The 19,248-nt window shown below is 36.4% G+C and overlaps 2 protein-coding genes across 2 annotated transcripts; both read right to left on the reverse strand.

Annotated features, from left to right (window-relative positions):
• Positions 1 to 242: 242 nt before the first annotated feature.
• LOC132266964 (uncharacterized) lies at positions 243 to 1,612 on the reverse strand. The gene has a single exon (XM_059767995.1). It carries the CDS (start codon positions 1,401 to 1,403, stop codon positions 348 to 350), a length of 1,056 nt encoding a protein of 351 aa, XP_059623978.1. The 5' UTR covers positions 1,404 to 1,612; the 3' UTR covers positions 243 to 347.
• A 15,220-nt stretch (positions 1,613 to 16,832) lies between these two features.
• Positions 16,833 to 17,329, reverse strand: LOC132316543 (uncharacterized). Its single transcript, XM_059815019.1, has 2 exons — positions 17,302 to 17,329; positions 16,833 to 17,068 (listed from the first exon to the last, which is right to left on the reverse strand). Exons 1-2 carry the CDS (start codon positions 17,327 to 17,329, stop codon positions 16,833 to 16,835), a joined length of 264 nt encoding a protein of 87 aa, XP_059671002.1.
• Between the last annotated feature and the right edge of the window lie 1,919 nt (positions 17,330 to 19,248).

The following is a 19,248-nucleotide window of genomic DNA, read 5'->3' on the forward strand; positions in this document are numbered from 1 at the left end:
GCATTTTCACACCCCACATCAGACCACCCCCACACAGAAAAGCATCAAAGTTCACACTTTAATCATGACAAGCACCACCACCACCCAAATTGATCATATCCACCCATCACGGCCAACCCCCAATCCGACCACTAATTCCCTCCTAACTTCGTCACAAAGTAACCATTTCCATAACAACCTTAAAATCCATAAACATGAGTTCTAGATAAAAGAGCCTCCATTCTAATATCAAATCAATATAATTCAAATTAAAACAAAAAGCATTCACATACCAAAAAGTACTTACTGAATAATAATAACAATAATAACAAGAACAACAAGCATGCGCGCATATATTGTCCTTTAATCTATGCCTCAACTGGGACACCTATGCCAGAAAGTGAAAGCTCCTTTAACCATTCAAACGTTCGATGACGTGACATCGCTTGCTTTGTCTTCTTCATTGTCTCTTCTTTGATCTCTTGTTCGACAATTTTTTCACTAGAACTTATCTCATTGACACTCTTGCTTTTCCTCAGCACAATTCTTGAATATTTCGGATATTGATGAACTGTTTGATCAACTGTACTATTAACTGAACATTTGCAACCACCAAACAAGGCACCCCCATTTCTATCAAACAACCGTAATTGCTTCTTTTTCTTTCGGATCTTTGACTCGTTTTCGTTGTCGTTGTCGTTGCTGTTGCTGTTGCTGTTGCTATTTCTACTATTGTTGCGACTTCCAATGTTGTTAATGCCACGGAATTTGAGATCTTGCAATTCAATCTCCGGGGTTCTGACCAAACCCACCTTGAAAAAGCTCCATGCAGTGGATTTCGATCGGGGAACGTTCCCGGGTCGAGGACCGGAAACCCGGATCCGGGGAGTCGGGCTAGGGTGGGAATGGAATTGGTTTCTGGGTTTAGGAGGCTTGTTGTGAGTGGTGGACTTTGTGGTGGGAATGGTGGAAGTACTCCCACTGCTTGATGAATGGTAACTTCTAACACTGCTACTTCTGCTGCTGAAACTAGTGAACCCACCACCCGAGTAGTAATGATCCATGGACTCCGACCTAGAAACGCTCCCGCTCGGGTTCCGGCAGGAGTTCCGAGACCCGGATAGACTCAACCCGGGTTCGGAGCTAATGGAGTGGCGGAAAGGAAGAATTTGGCCTCGGAAAAAAACCTCATCTGCTACACACATCTCGGATTCCGTCAAGACAGAGCCACCACCCAATGAGCTGAAATCGAAATCTTCTTCGGGTTGGGCGGGTTTGGATTCTTGTTTTCTTGATTGCTTCTCTTCATTGATGGGAAGATCACATAGAGACAATGCTTCTTCTTCCTCTTCTTCTTCATCTTGTACTTCATTTTCAGGAGAATTGGGAGGTACCCATTTCTCATTACTAGAATCAATAGCCATTTTCAAAAGTAGTAGTTGGGTTTATGATCAGGTGAAGAAAGAAAAGATGTTCTGAGGTTTTATAGACAGAGGACAATATATATTATTGAGAGAGAGAGAGTGAGGACAAGTGGGTATAAAGAAGTAAAGCTAGTTCTGAAAAGCATTAAAGTAGAATAGAAATGGAGAAGACAGTGTGAGAGACCCAAATGTTGTTCCTTCCTTGTGCAAGAGTCAAGAGAGATGTGTCTATTGGGCCGGCAATTGCCTATATATGCAAACACGCTTCTTCACTCTCGCTTTCAAATTATATAGGTGGGGACAGCTTCCAGAATATATATATATATATATATATATATTGGATGTGTATATAGGTAGTTACTCATAAAATATGTGTGTATTGAAAATTTGAGAAATGCAATGCAACAAATCAAATTAAAAGTATTGTATTGTCATAGACAGCTTTGTCGGGCACTGTTTGTGTCTGTTAGATACTCATTTGAGACTCATTTTGCAGTCTATCCATTCAAATTAACAATTAACACACTCTATTTTACCCAGATATATAAATATAGGAGTGTATATAATATATATATATATATATATATATATAAAGTGGGGTCGGTGGGATTTGATAAATACAAGAGAGTTATGTGATCATCTTGTGGTGTAGATAGAGGGAATGCATGAAGATTTTGAATGTTATGTCATGGACGGCTTGTGAGTGACAGAGAGTGACTAAAGATATTTCTCTTACTTTAATACCTTTCGGCTTTACCTGTCTGCCAGGGAAGGTATGGCTTACTAGTATTTATTTCATGCTGTACAAGTAGTAGCATGTTCAGGAAAAGAATGTGTTTGTTGTTGTGCGTGTGTGTGTGTGTGTTTTTTTTTTTATTTTTTTATTTTTCATTTAATTAAACAAGGGTAATGACTTGACTTACCCAAAAAAATTAAATTACATAAGAGTAATGTAAGCTAATTAATTTAAGCTATCTCACCAAAACATAGTGAAAGTTGCAGATAGGGTTCGAGTAATCTTATGAACAAACGAGTTTATGAGTTTGAAAAGAAACATTCGAACTTTTTCAATCTTTATTTTAACAAGTATGTTAGAGGTTATAAATAAAGAAAAGTACACCTTCATTAACAAATTGATTTTGTGTTCCAGATGATCCTACAAGTATGTTAGAGGTTATAAATAAAGAAAAGTACACCTTCATTAACAAATTGATTTTGTGTTCCAGATGATCCTCTGTTCTTGCTTAGCCACCTCTTACATTAAAATTCAATTTAAACTCGCAATTAGTAATATGAAAAAAAAAAAAAAAAAAAAAAAAAAAAAAAAAAAACATAGAGAATTCACTTATGTATAAATACAGCACATTTATATTAGTGCAACATAACAAATGCGAACTATACTGACAAATTAGATCCGCAAGATTAAACTAAAATGTAGAACATATTCACATACCCATCAACTTCCTTTTCCTTCCTACGGCACACTTAACCTTATCATTTTACCTTTAACTCCACATACATCATCTTTCCTTTTCTCCCTACAGCACACTTAACCTTATCATTTTACCTTTAACTCCACATACATCATCTTCCTTTTTCTTCCTACAGCACACTTAACCTTATCATTTTACCTTTTTCTTCCTATAGCGCACTTAACCTTATCATTTTAATAGTGCAGTCCTTGAGTTGACTGTTGATATATATATATATATATATATATATATATATATATATATATTCCATAAGATAATCTTGGCAGAAAGTTTAGGGTCTACTTGGTTTACAATTCTGAAAATAGTTCTCAAAAAATATAGAATAATTTTCAGAGAACTATAAAAAACGGATCTCTAAAACAGGCCTTTTTATAACTAAGTTGTCAAAAAATAGTTTTCACGAAATGAACAAGCGGAGTGTTTTGTACAGTTTTTTGTTATCATAAAATTGTTTTCATAGTTACAAACCAAGCATACCCTTACTCTCCCACTTTTTATTTTATTTTATTATTATTATTATTATTTTGTTTTTGGTGAAAAATTAACCAGAAACAAGCTAAGAAATGAAATTGATTGACCACTTGGAATCAACTGTGGCAGTCGAGAAATAATTAAATTCAATATGTGAAATGATTTAGATGATAAGGCAAATGTTTGAAGCAAGGAATTTAGTCAATTAACCTCTCTTTTAAGTTCAACTAACTTGAAGAAGGGGAACTTTTTGGTGAGGTTGTTGGAAAGTAATGAAGTTGAATGTCATTGAAGTAAGTGAACACTTCACACTGCAATCTTAGAGGGAACATTGAGTACATTGTTGAATTGGCCCAATTTCAAGTGCAAGCAATATTGAATTTAAGGGTCACTATCAAATGTTAAGCTTAAATGGTATGTCTCTCTCATTTCATATGAAAGGTTGAGGGTCATTTATTCCAACAAGACAATAATTGTTGTGTGTGTGTACTGATCTATGTGTCAAGAGTTGGGATCTAGCGCAATACAGTTTAATTGTTACTATATCGGATGGTTCATATGATAATAAAAAGGGACAAGAATTCTCTCCAGGGAAAGGAAATGTCTTACACACCTACTAACTATTGATAAGACATCATTATTAGTGAAAGAATTTAATCCAATGATTGGTGGGTATACAGGATATCTCCTTTCCGGGAGAGAATCCTTATCCAATAAAAAGGCTGATTATTTTCAAGAATGAAATTTACCTCTTTGTTTCCACGAGCCAATCAATCTAGCATAGGAGAAGCTCAGTCAAATTACTGTAAAATTAGTGAGGCTATTGTTTCACCATGGGATTGAATGTGAAACAGATAAGGAAAATGATTTGGAATTCAAAACTCTATTTGTGGATTCCAAACCAAAATTTCGAACTCCTTATCACAATTTAACAAATAAAGCTCTCGTCCACATCTTACTCAAAAGAGTATTTTACCAAACTACATGAAAGTTGCAAGATTATTCAATCCAAATTATCCAATTATCTCAAAATTTTCATTTTTATATGAAAATAATAATAAATAAAATAAAAAAAAACACTTCTAGTCATTGGATGGACTCATCAGTAAACCAAGCATTTTTACAACTTTTCTTTATGAAGTGGGATGAATAGAAGCAAAGCAAGAGCCTCTTCGTATGCCCTTTCTATGAATATGGTCAACTCAAACCTTTTCTTAAAGGTTCTTTTGCATCTTTGGAACTTTTCCTTTTTACACTTTTTTGTTAAATATCTTTAGGAACATAAATAATTCAATGTTTTGGACCCATCTGATTTTAGCTCACGCTCTTCAGCAGTTCGTATAATTAGATGCATTAAAATTTGATCCTCTAATCAACTCTGCTACAGTCTATTGATTTTCGTTTTTTTTTTTTTTTCAGTAAATAAAATTTGTATTAAAAAAGAAGACAGGTAAAGGAAAACTCAAAGGGACCCAGTAGCATAGTTGGTTGGACAAAGTCTACCATACTTTGGGGGTATTTACACGTAAATGTGCCCTAGTTAATGAACAATCAACAAAACTCTCATTTTGTCTTAATACGAAGTGACGAGTTTGCAATAAAAAATATATGATTGTTGGCCAGGAACACCACATGATAAATACTCTTGGAGTATTATAAAAAATTTCAATCGATAAAACGTCTTTCTCTCCAAGCGTGTGTGACAAAAAGAAGAAGAAGAAGAAGTAGTTGACACAAAACTATCCAAACATTTAGAAGAGGCCCAATATCACAAAGAAAAGACAAAGAAGTCCAATACGAGCCCTCCAACCACAGCTTGCCTTGATCCAACCAAAAGCTAACGAACAGTAACGGAAATAACTGTCAGATTGGACCAAGAATATGAATAATATCACATTTATAGGTTATAAGAGAAGGAATCATCACAAATTTGGTTCACAGTCCTTATTTTTGAAGGATTATTATGTTTATTCGTAATTAATATAGTATTTCAAAGAAGTGCATCAAAAATACTGCATCACCCGTCATATACATCTACGTGTTTAACAACTTATTTCGAGTTCAAGTAGAGTAGTTATAAATTTTGGGAAAATTTTAAAAATATTCCTACTTTATTTTTGTAAAAATCTTTAAAATACTTTCCTCAATTTTTAATAATACCACCATACCATATATTATTGTTCAAGATTGCCTCTTCTCATATAATTATTTATTATTTAGATTGTTTGAATTCATCTTAATCCACTATATATTATTATTGTTTAAGATCGCTTATTCTCGTATAATTATCTAGACCGACACTATTCGAGTTCATGTTAAAAAAATTCACAATAATGTTTTGTCAGACTTCTCAAAATAATGTACACGTTGACATCAAAATTTTATTTCAAGAACACACACTAAATTGAACATCGAAATAAGTTGTTTGAACGCACTTACAGCATGCAAGTCAATCACAATATATCACATTAATACCAACTAGGAAATATATATATATCACATTAATACTTAAAACACAATCACATTAAAACTTGATAGTAGCAAACATTACAAACAAACTACAACAACATGACATATAGATAACCCCCCCTCTCTCATACACACATGTTGGGAGAGATAACAATAAACAAATATAGCGGAATAACTCTTCTCCCTATATACAAGCAAATATAGTATATCTCTACTTTTATATGTGCTGAAAATAATAGGAAAAAAAGAAAAACAATCACACCAAGCCACAAGAACACAAGCAATTTTTTACGTAGAAAATTTCCCCAATGTGAGGAACAAAAACCACGGGACCTAGTCCAGTTAAAATCTCCACTATCAACTAAATAATGGGTACACAAAGTCTTTTCTAATCGCAATTAGAGGCTACAATACATCTCATCAAGATATCAACAATCTTGGCAAAAATAAAGAGAATTGGAGAGAAAAATACCAAAACCAGGTTACTATTCACGGGTACGAATCACTGTTCCTGAGCTCAAAATCCGATCTCCACCGTTCAGATTTTAACTCATCGTGTCGTGAACCTCTCCTCCAAATTTCAGCTCGATCGGACCACGGACGAAGCAGGATAGGACGTTTGATGAAATATGGGCAGAATAGAAAAAACCTGCGTTTTTCTTCTCTCTTTCTTGTGAAAGCTACGGCTGATCTTCCTCTCTTTTTATTCTGACTTCCTTAGGGTTATTCACCCTAAAGAGCTGGGCTTTGGGTTTTAATAAAACTCATTTGGGCTTTCCTCCATATAGAAGGAAATAAACCCAACAAATCTCCCCCTTTCCACTATGTGGAGGCAATCGCCATCCCGGCGATCGAACAACAAACTTCAAGCTTTTCTCTTGGTAGGGTCTTTGTCAACATATCAGAACCATTATCATCAGTGTGAACCTTCTCAAGTTCAAGTAACTTATTGTTCAATGCATCTCTGATCCAATGGTATCGTACATCAATATGCTTAGATCTTGCATGAAAACTGGAATTCTTAGCAAGATGAATAGCACTCTGGCTATCACAAAACAACACATACCTCTGCTGCTTGAAACCAAGTTCTCTCAAGAACTTCTTTGCCCATAGCAACTCTTTAGTCGCTTCTGTTGCTGCAATAAACTCTGCCTCTGTGGTAGATGAGCCACTTCTGAAGTCTTAATTGCCAACCTACAGCCCCACCTGCAAAAGTGATCAAATAACCCGAAATAGACTTATGAGTGTCCACATCCCCTGCCATACCCGCATCTGTGTAGCCAACTAACAATGGTTGTCCGTTTCCCAAACCAAGTCTCAAACTGGAAGTGCCTCGAAGATACCTCATGATCCACTTCACTGCATTCCAATATTCTCTTCCCGGATTTGACAAGAATCAGTTAACTACACCAACTGCATGGGCTATATCTGGTCTTGTGCAAATCATTGGATACATCAAACTTCCTACTGCTGAGGCGTAAGGAACTCTTTCCATGTCTTCCTTTTCCTTATCTGTAGAAGGACATTGCTTTATACTCAGTTTAAAGTGGGTAACAAGAGGAGAGCTAACCACTTTAGTGTTGTCCATATTGAACCTTTGAAGCACTTTTTCAATGTATTCCTCATGTGACAAATATAACTTCTTGGCACTCTTATCACGACTGATTCTTATGCCAAGAATTTTCTTTGCTGGCCCCAAATCCTTCATAGCAAATAACTTACTCAATTACTTCTTCAACTGGCCAATCCTTGAAGCATTCCTACCAACAATCAACATGTCTCCATATAAAGCAATAGAATAATAAAATCATCATCAAAGAATTTTTTAACAAATACACAGTGATCAGAAGTTGTCTTCTTGTAGCCTTGCTCCCCCATAACAGACTCAAACTTCTTATACCACTATCTCGGTGCTTGTTTCAAACCATATAGGTTTTTCTTCAGCTTGCACACATAATCCTCGAAGATCTCATCAAAGTCAATACCTTTTCACTGACCGAACCCTTTAACAACCAATCTAGCTTTGTACCGTGGTTGTCAAAAAAAACCATTTGGTTTCTTCCAATAAATCCACTTGTTTTCCAAAGCTCTTTTTCCTTTAGGTAGCTTCACTAACTCAAAAGTGTGATTATCATGCAATGACTGCATCTCATCTTGCATGGCCTCAACCCACTCTGTCTTGTGTTCATCTTCTATGGCTTTTGCAAAACACTGGGGCTCTCCCCCGTTAGTCAATAACACATACTGCTCTGCTAAATACCAAGTGGAAGGACGTCAATCTCTGGGAGACTTCCTAAATGGAATCTCTGGTGGAATCTCTGGCACTGCCAACTGCTCATCAGTCTCAACATCTCCCTGAACCTGTAGGGGAACTGTGACAGCCCTAGTTTTTCAAGCCAGTGTGTCCTGTGATGAACTGTAGTTTGACCCGATAACAGATCCGAAATGCGGAAGCGAAAACGGAAAACAAGACTCTAAGAAGTCAAAGTGACCTTCCATGAGGTCGTGGAACTCAATGAGAACTGATGCGGAAGCAAAAGATCAAAAATATGACAAATAAGCCCTCAGGGGCAAAATAGTCATTTCTGAGAACTGTGGACTCGGATGCCACCGAGCACACCGCTGGAAGGACAACGAAAAACTAATCAAGATGGACTCAAGAATCGCATGATTCGAAGTCCGGATGAAGGAGAAACGGCATGAGGAAGAAAAACGAGCACCTAAGGCTAAAAGGGTAAACTGGTAATTATCCAGGAAGATCCGGGTGTAACTAAGCACACCGTTAGAAAGACAGCGAAAAATTAATCCAGTTCAAAAAAAAGTTCACTCGATTTGGAGTCCGAACGAGGGAGAAACGAGTGTTTGAAGTTTTGATGTCACGGCGACCCGATGAAAGCCATGACATGCCCCATGCGCACCCGGCGCCCATGTTGGCGTCCAATGGTATGCACATGTTGACAGAAGGAAAAAAAAAAAAAAAAAAAAAAAAAAAAAAAAAAAAAAAAAAAATGTGTCCAGAACTAAGGCTTGAAACGGAGGTCAAGACGAGTTTTTCTAAAAAAACACGAATAAGAAACCCCCCCTAAAATCGAGTTTTCTACGTGACTCGCGAGATAATTCAAAAAAAACTTACTGTAAAATGCCCCTAGATCAGAACTGGTCAAGAGAGGCAAAAAGCTGCTAAAATGCAAACTGGAAGCTGAAACTTCATGAGGGATTTTCGGTACCAAGATGACATTTTCTGGAAAAATAAAAAGAAGAAACCCCCCCTAAAATCACATTTTCTATTCAACCATGTCGAAAGAAGAAATTAAAACTGATGTGAAAGGTCTAGAATGCCCCTAGATCAGATTATGCAACAAAATTTCAAAATGAGTCCATAGGAGGCTCATTTCACCAAAGAAGAAGGTTTGCCCGGAAACGACCATGCACGTAAACGTAACTTACCTATTTGGACGCGCTACAATGGTCCACAGCTTAAAAATACCACCGCTACAAAATTCGACCCCCTAATGGGCAAAAAGGCAAAAATGAACAAGAAAAAGGAAATTTGAAAACCAAAATTATCAAATGATTTCAATTTACCGTTTGGCCCTTGGCCACACTTCAAACATGATTTATAAGACCCTATGAAAGAATAAAAATAGAATTCTCACACCCGATGCAACCATTGTGAAGCAAAAACTCAACATTTTTCAATATTTTCATAATATTTCATGAAGTCAAAATTTACATAGGATACAAAATTAGATGTCATTGGCCTATGGCCTCATCTCATACATATCAAATACATTGTAAAGAGTATACTTATGTACACATTACAAAAATAGAATCAAATTTACACATTTTGACATATAAAACTATAAATGGCATTTCAAGCCAACATTTACAAGAAATGAGAATTTCAAGTCTACAAATCATCCAAGCATGATGTGAATCCCGAATCTTGATCCCGGTACCTGAAAAATGTCCCCACTACGTGGGTGAGTAACATAAAATTACTCCTAGGAGATGAGCATGCATCAACCTAGCATTTTACAATTATATCACCTTAAGGTGAAACATGTCAAAGGGGTTCATGCCACCTAACGTCTATATCAATATGAGACTCAAGGAGCATCCTAAGCTACTCATGCAATTTAAAGTGAACAACGGCATACAAGTATACATGCTCAAGTATACTAAACAATGTTAAACATGTTATACAACATACAAGCATACATTTCCAAGTATACTAAACCACATTAAGACAAGTCATACAATGTCTAAGCATTTTTACACAAGTATGCATTTTATATGAAAATCTCGTAAATCAAGTATACCGACACAAGTATACTAAGCTAAGAGAGATGCGCCTAAGACAAGTATACACGGCACAAGCATACTAAATGAAATCTAAACTCACAGAGCAAGTATACAAGTTCAAGTACACTATATGAGATCTAAATGCACAAAACAAGTATACAGTTTCAAGAACACTAAATAAGATTCAAATATCCAAAGTAAGCATTAATTCTCAAGCTACAAGTAATCCATGATTAACAACTTGAAATTAAATACGAAATCAAATAGTGGAAAGACTAGGACATGCGGTCACTAGACCAAGCAAGTGTTTCCGAGTAATTACGACCCACAAGGCACTACCTAGTGCGCACATGCATAAGTTATTCCGGGCAATTACGACCCACAAGGTACTACCTAGTGCGCACTTATGACTTAGAAGATTCTTGTCTCCGTACTAGAGCCAAACCCTAGCCATCACGTGAAATACGTCCTTACAAGCTTCCCAAAATCAATAAGTTCAAAACTTATACCAAAATCAATGAGTTCAAAACTTATACTAAAATCAATAAGTTAGACCAAACTTATATCAAAATCAATAATGCATAAAACCATCTTCCATGCATAAATAAGGTTGAATCCACACAAATCATGTCCTAGGATTCAAGTCTAAGTAGCATATGACATGTCAAATCTCCAATATGCAATTATACACAAAGTAAGAATATTTTACAACAATTGAATCACATTACCATCCTAAGCCACAAGTACTAAATAAGCTTCAATTTAGTAACAAGCTTTCAAGGTAAACAATTGTAATATTCTAACAAGCTATATACCTACACAAGATATATTTAAACAAGCTTTACAAGTCAATGATGTTCTATATCATGCTAAGTCCAATTACCATTTTAAGAGTCCCCAAGTACTAATTCTACATCCAATTAGTAATATGCTCACAAGGTAATTAATTTCACTACATTAAAAGGGATTTTCAACCTAACATGAAAAGTCTCTAGATTTCATATTAATCCAAAATAAACTTAAATTAATATATGTTAAAGAACTCACCAAGGCCTACTTTAATATCACATTACAAGTTAATTATATACTTGATACAATTAGGTGAATTAAACTTTCACAAAAGATAAATATTAAATAAAATTTGCAATTCTTATTGAAATAATCCCATTTTAATATATATCAACCACCATACCAAGGCCTAAATTTCTAGCATGCCACAATTTAATTTTAAGTTACCTAACATCATGAGAATTAAATCTTAAACAAAGAAAATAATTAAATTAAATTTTATAACTTGAACAAGGCATGCTCACAAGTTGTATATGCTCATATAACAATCAATACAATATTAATATAACCCTAAAACATCCCCTACCTCGATTTGAGATGAAAATCTCAAAAGCCCACCGAAAAAAAAGTGCTTCGAATCCGACGATACCGCGAAGTTTTGTCGGGGACAACACGATCTACATGAACCTCTAAGAAGGCTCATCAAAATCACAACTTGACTTCAAATCCAAACTCAAAATTTGGCCAAAAACGGGTTCTAATAAGGGGGAAAGATGCGCGTGGTCAAGACAAACACAAAACGCGAAGGCACTTCGACTTTTTAACAAAGGGAAGAAAGTTCAAATGAGAGAAGAAGGGTGGCAACCCCCTTGGGCTGCCATAGCAGGTTCTGGTCGTGCATAGAGAGGGGAGAAGATGACTTTTTATTTTAAGTCCCCCTATTTATAGAAAATCTCAAAAAGTGCCCCGAACGGGTCCCGCCGGGTCCGGAAAAGTAAAATTTGAGCAGATGTGCTCAAACGGCAAAAACTCCGTGAATGAAAAAGATTCAAAATGAGAAAATATGAACAACAAAAGAAACGGTGTCAAAAACCAAGTTCCGATTAGAGAGATATGCCCCGAACAAGTTCGTCGGCAACCGGGGCCAGAAACCCTAAAACTGAAGAAAAATGACCAGAAGGAAATTCCAAGAATTTACGAGTCGACGAAAAGTGAAAATGAATCCCGTACAAGGATCAAGGCTCCAGACGAAGTATTTTACAATAACTTTCATTAATTACAAAATGGCCCCTCCAAAAAGAGTTAATTGCACTAATGCCCCAAAATGAAAATATCTTCCAAAAATATTTTCTTAAAAACCCCTGAAATAAAATATCTTCAAAAGATATTTACCAAAAACATCCTAAGAAAAGAAAATAATTCCAAAGAACTTTGCATCCATGCCCCTATGGACACCGGGAGTAACCAGAGTACTTTCTTACAAAAGTAAAGATACGTATTTCGTGGAAACCACTTAGAATGAAGACACGTGAAGTCAAAAACCAACTCCGAACACAAGGAGTGAGGTTACGCCAACAAAGTGACAAACGGGGAAAAGACAGAATAGGGAAAATGACAAAACAGGGAAAAGGACGAAAAGTGAATAGTGTCGAAAAACAAAAAATATGGAAATGACTCGGTCCTCAAAGGAAGTTGTCAATCCAAAGGAAAGAGTCTCATAAACCATTTCTGAGCACTCGAGACGACACTAAGCGACAAGAAACTGAACTCAGACAAGAAATTTCAACGAAAAAAATTCATCCATAAAATTCTGAAGAAAAAGAAAAGGAATGAAATAACCGAGTCATTACAGGAACATCCACATCACCTGTACACCAGTGGTCATCCTGAACATCATTATCAACCTGAGATGGCAGATTCTTCAGAGGAGCTGGATCTATATCAGTCAAGATATCACCTTGCTAAGACATAGATTTCCCTACTTTCTCAATATCCTGAATCGTCTGATCTTCTACAAATACGACATCTCTGCTTCTCACAATTTTCTTCTCAACTAGATCATAAAGCTTGTAACCAAACTCATCTTGGTCATAACCAAGGAATATATATTGTCACGTTTTCACATCAAGTTTTGACCTTTCATCTTTTGGAATATGCACAAATGCTTTGCACCCAAAAACACGTAGATGATTATAGGAAACATCCTTACCTGTCCAAACTCAGTCTGGCACATCAAACTGTAGAGGAACACAGGGTGTAAGATTCAACACATGAACAACTGTGCTCAATGCCTCCCCCCAAAAGGATTTTGGCAACTGGGCTTGTGAAAGCAAACATCTCACTCTCTCAACCAGTATCCTGTTTATCCTTTCTACTACGCCATTCAACTGAGGAGTTTTGGAGTTGCCTTTTGATGTCGGATACCCTGCTGCCTACAATACTCATCAAAAGGACCAGAATACTCTCCATCGTTTTCAATACGAATGCATCTCAGTTTCTTCCCAGTCTGTCTCTCAACTAGGGCTTGAAATTGCTTGAACACTGCTAACACTTGGTCTTTTAAATTCAAGGTATATACCCACAACTTCCTTGAATGATCATCTATGAAGGTCACAAAGTATCTAGAGCCACCAAGTGTTCTCGTCTTCATAGGGCCACACACATCTGAATGTACCAAATCCAGTATCTCTGACTTTCTCGAATTAGGGGAATTCTTGAAGGAGACTCTGCTATGCTTCCCTGACAAACAATGAGTACACCTTTTCAGAAGTGTACTTTTCAGTCCACATAGTAGACTTTTCTTCCCTAGTAGAGCTAATCATTTCTAACTCATGTGAGCCAGTCTCTTGTGCCACAACTCTGTTGTATCATTATCCTCCATCGCATTAACAATGTCGTTGGAGATCTTTGCTTGCAGAACGTACAGTGCAGAGTGCTTTATGCCTCGAGCCACAACCATAGCACCCCTAGTGAGCTTATACTGACCATCACTGAAAGTGCTGCAATACCCTTCATCATCAAGTTTACCTGCAGAAATCAAATTCAAACGAATGTCAGGAACATGCTTCACATCTTTGAGAACTAACTTCGTGCCATTATTCATCTTCAAATACACATCCCCAATTCCAATGGCTTTAACCAAGCCATCGTTGCCCATCTTTACTGTTCCAAAATCACCAGATTTATAAGATGTAAAGAAATCCTTCCGAGATGTAGCATGAATAGAGGCACCACTGTCAATCACCCAACTGGTCTCATGGTATGCAACATTTATCATCTCATCATCATAAACAATAAGGAAGTCTGCAGGAGTGGTGGTAGCAACTCTGTCATCACCATCTTTGTCATCTCCATTCTTAGTTCCCTTCCCTTTCTCATTCTTCCTTTCTTTCTTCAATTGCCTGCAATATTTCTTGATGTGTCCCTTTTTTTCCCGCAATAATGACACTCAACATTTGCAAACTTGTTGAACTTGCTTCTACTGTTATCTCTGTTCTTCAGACCTCTGTTCTTACTTCTCCCCCTCTTTACTGTAACCAAGATCTCTGACTGTGAAGAGGATCCTTGTGTTTTTCTTCTCATCTCTTCATTTAGCAAACAACTCTTGGCCATATCCATTGTGATTACACCTTCTGGAGCGGAGTTAGACAATGAAGTTCTGAGCGTCTCCCATGAGTCCGGTAATGAACCAAGCAACCATAACCCTTGTATCTCATCATCAAACTTAATACCCATTCCAGCCAGCTGATTAATAATTCCTTGGAATGTATTCAGGTGATCAGATAAAGGAATCCCGTCCCGGTATCTCAAAGCCATCATCTGCCTAATCAGAAACAATTTATTATTTCTAGTCTTTCTAGCATATAGTTGTTCAAGCTTACTCCATAGAGAACGTGCATTCGTCTCTCCACTAATATGGTTCAAAACATTATCATCTACCCACTGCCTGATATACCCACACACTTGTCGATGTAACAAAGTCCATTCCACATCAGACTTTTTTCTGGTTTTTCAGCACTAAACACCGGTAGGTAATAATCTTTCACACAAAGAAGATCCTCCATTTTTCCTTTCCATATGTAATAATTTGAACCATTGAGATTAATCATTATACTCGTATTTGCTTCCATAACTCAAACTGTCAACCTGGCGCTCTGATACCACTTTGTTGGGAGAGATAACAATAAACAAATATAGCGGAATAACTCTTCTCCCTATATACTAGGGCTACAACTTGGGCGGGCTAACCCAGCCCAGCCCAACCCCAACCCATAAATTTTGAAATTTGGACATACAATTCACAAATCGGGCTCATGTTCGGGTTGGGTTTTGTCAAAACCCAAACATATTCGGGTTGGGCTCGAGCTCAACCCGAACCCAACCCAAAACCCGAAATTAATTTTTTTTTTTTTCTCCTTTCTCTCTCCTCTCTTCTTTCTCTCTCTACTGCCGTCCTTTGCCGCTGAACCGCCACTGTCGTCCCTCGCCCTCAGCCGATAATCCGCCTCCGCCGCCGTCACTTCCAAAAATTAAAACAAAACCCATACATACAAGTTATGCCGATATGGGTTTTGAACTGTTGATTCTTGCAGACCAATCATTATTCTGAGATTATCCGCCCTGCAACAATCAGGGCTGAAGCTAGACGATTAATCATCAAAATTTTAGATTTGAGCCGTGTATCAGCAGATCTCTGATCGAATGGAAAAATAATTGTCATGCTCAATGAAAAAACTGTTTTACAATCATTGAGAGCATACATGTGTTACAAGCCTATGTGGATTTACTTGAAAAAGGTTGGTCTTGACTGCTCCTACTCTAAAAAGCTTGATCCCATTCAAAATCAGATCTTAAATATATGGGTTTTGAACTTTTGATTCTGGTAGATTTTGTAGTTTGCAGTTGGGGGAGAGAGAGAGTTGAGAATGCGACCTGGTGGGAGGCTGAAATGATTTGCCCTAAAACTTTTTTGTTTTTTAATAATAATATAATCAAATATATATATTATATAATATATAATATATAAATTTTCAAAAAAAAAAATTATTTTTTAATATATTTTTTAAAAACACAACCCGTAAACCCGACCCGACCGGCCCGAAAACACTCGGGCTGGGTTTTAATCATAACCCATGTTGAATACAATTCGGGTTAGCCCAACCCAACCCGATTCGGGTTGAGGTTGGGTTGGGACTGGGCTGGGTTGGGCCAGCCCAACTTGCAGCCCTACTATATACAAGCAAATATAGTATATTTCTACTTTTATATGTGCTGAAAATAATAGGAAAAAAATAAAAATAAAAAAAAAAATATCAAACCAAGCCACAAGAACACAAGCAATTTTTTACGTGGAAAATTTCTCCGATGCGAGGAACAAAAACCACTGGACCTAGTCCAGTTAAAATCTCCACTATCAACCAAATAATGGGTACACAAAGTTTTCTCTAATCGCAATTAGAGGCTATAATACATCTTATCAAGATATCAACAATCTTGGCAAAAACAAAGAGAATTGGAGAGAAAATACCAAAATCTGGTTATTGTTCATGGGTATGAATCACTGTTCCTGAGCTCAAAATCCGATCTACACCGTTCAGATTTTAACTCATTGTGTCGTGAACCTCTTCTTCAAATTTCAGCTCGATCGGACCACGGATGAAGCGTGATCCGACGTTTGATGAAATCTGGGCAGAATAGAAAAAACCTACATTTTTCTTCTCTCTTTCTTGTGAAAACTACGGCTGATCTTCCTCTCTTTTTATTCTGAATTCCTTAAGGTTATTCACCCTAAAGAGCTAGGCTTTGGGTTTTAATAAAACCTACTTGGACTTTCCTCCACATAAAAGGAAATAAACCCAACAACACAGACATAAGCATATGTAATATGTGTATATTGAAATAATTATGGGACACCTTGGCGGTTGACGGGATGATCAGTGGGGGAGAGCTTAGCATCAGAAGCAGCACGGCCGGCAGAAGCGGTGGGGGCATTGGTGGAGGCACCACCGCCGTGGCCGGGCTGCGGTTGCTGGTGGCCTTGAGTACCGTACCCCTGGAGCTTGTAATCCTCCATGTCCCTGTACTGCGTGTACGGACTGCTCTCTAATGGTAACCCTTCAAATTTTCCCTTCTCATCGGCTGAATCATTACCAGCTTTCCTAGTCTGCTATGTAGTACTACTCTTTTCCATCTCTCTGGTTGATTGATTGCTAGTAATATTACTTACAGAATATATATATATATATGTAGGTTGCTTTACTAGCTTCATATAACATGACATTTTCTGTTTCTTTGAGTTTTTGCCACGAGTCATGCACGTATGAGCTGTTAGCAAAACCGCAAAACGCGGCTAAAAAAGTGTTAAATTATACTTTTTCTCGAGAGAGCTTCCTCTGCCATTTAATTCTCCCCTTATCCTCATGTGTGTGTTTTTTAACTATTAAAAGAGAGAGAGTGTGTGTGTGTTTTTTTTTTTTTTTTGTATGCATTTTTTATTTTATGTTTTAAGTCAATAATTTAGGTAGTCACACCATTATATATGAAATAGGATGAACTGTGTTAAGAGTTTTCCACTAAATGTAATACAGTATTAAATATATTAAATGGGATGAAAAACAAATTGTATATAATATTGAATTCAAACAAATATATATATATATATAACTGTGTTAAGAGTTTTCCACTAAATGTAATACAGTATTAAATATATTAAATGGGATGAAAAACAAATTGTATATAATATTGAATTCAAACAAATATATATATATATATATATATCTTTTACTTCAACATTGGAGATTTAAGCTGAATTCACTGAATTTTTTTTTTTTTTTTTTTTTTTTTTTTCTTTTGGAAAGGTTGAATTCAGTGAATTGCTCAGAGAATTGGATTGAGGAGAATTTCCAATACAAAGTGCCATGAGTTGGGTAAATGATGGTAATTCAGTGGCAAGTTTGGCATTCATGGATGTTGAATGTAATTCATAAGGATCTTTACTCATGTTCTTAATGATATTTATTTCTGTTTGGTAATATATATATATATATATATATATATATTACATTTTTTATATAAAATAAAATTAATTCAAGTAGCCCACACCCTACTGTAAATGGCCTAAAAATCAATTTTCTTCTCCTTCATCATTTGAGATTTACAATGAATATTGCAAAAAACAGAATTGGAGATTTACATCTATCTGTGGTATGAAACTTACCTAATATGTTTTTGGCATAAATTAACAGAACTCCAAAGAGAATCTTTAAACCAAAGAGAATTCAATAAATTTCCAACTATTTTAATTGATTGAAAAATGATATCATCGTGGTGTCATCTTATAAATACAATCAAATGTGTTCAACTTTTGAACTCTCTGTCAACCTTAAATACCAATATCCTTGTGTGTTACTCCCTCTGTTTCAAATGAAGGACCTGACATGCATTATGATATTATTTTTTGGGTATCGGTATTCAAATTTGTATTCATATCTTATTTGAGACGGTTTATATTAGTTTGGAAAAGTTCATAAATTATCAAAAAAAATTTGTCCAAACCCATATCACTTGGTAATATTGTGTGCTTTGGTATTGTAGCGAAAGAACTGTCCTAATCTGGGCTTGTTCCCGTATTGCTTGTTGAAGACCGAAGAGATTACTGGTGGCGAAATGGGGGATACAATGTTTATCGCTACCTTCTTCAAAAAGGGTTTCCACTAGTATTTGAACCTACGCCCATTAATACTGAAAGAAGCAAGCCCCCGATCACTGAATGAATCAGCATGCAACGGCCGCCCAATCACACTTCTTGCTATGTAGCTCAACCCCAATGGAGTTCAGTATTCCATAGGGATGTTGTACAATTTGACCCAGATAAGGCAACCTATCAAGCTTCCCCACGTGCAGCTCCTTGTCCTATTAATTTCTATTTATTCAAAACAGTATGTCGGTGCCAAGTCCCTTATGAAAGCAAATTTTCGAATTGACAAGATTGAGAATTATAGGCCTATAGCCCCATATAACCTTTTACTTATAAAGTTATTTCAAAATTTTTGGCCAATAGATGTTGTTCTACCTTCTATAGTAGGGTTGGAGCAATCAGCTTTCATCAAGGAAGGAGAATACATGACAATATTTGGCTGGTGACTGATGTGATCAAAAACTTTGTGTCGAAGAGTAGTCCCAAAACAAATTTTCATTACCAAATATGGTTCTGATTTTTACCTAAAACACTCCAACAAAATCGTTGCTTTGGTATTAATAAAAAACATAACGCCTAAAATACATCCAATGCCAAACGGACCCTAAATATCCATTTTGGC

This window comes from Cornus florida, unplaced genomic scaffold (assembly GCF_030987335.1).
Source record: "Cornus florida cultivar Cherokee Brave unplaced genomic scaffold, ASM3098733v1 CherokeeBrave_3.0.0_Hap2_Chr07, whole genome shotgun sequence".
In the NCBI taxonomy this organism is placed as follows: Eukaryota; Viridiplantae; Streptophyta; class Magnoliopsida; order Cornales; family Cornaceae; genus Cornus; species Cornus florida.

Excerpts from the sequence above, each read along its gene's own strand:
- LOC132266964 (XM_059767995.1), bottom strand. The coding sequence starts at position 1,403 with ATGGCTATTGATTCTAGTAATGAGAAATGGGTACCTCCCAATTCTCCT.
- LOC132316543 (XM_059815019.1), bottom strand. The coding sequence starts at position 17,329 with ATGGCAGAGGAAGCTCTCTCGAGAAAAA. Across the intron at positions 17,069-17,301 it reads GGAAGCTCTCTCGAGAAAAA|CCGATGAGAAGGGAAAATTT; the intron begins GTATAATTTAAC and ends GTAATGATTCAG.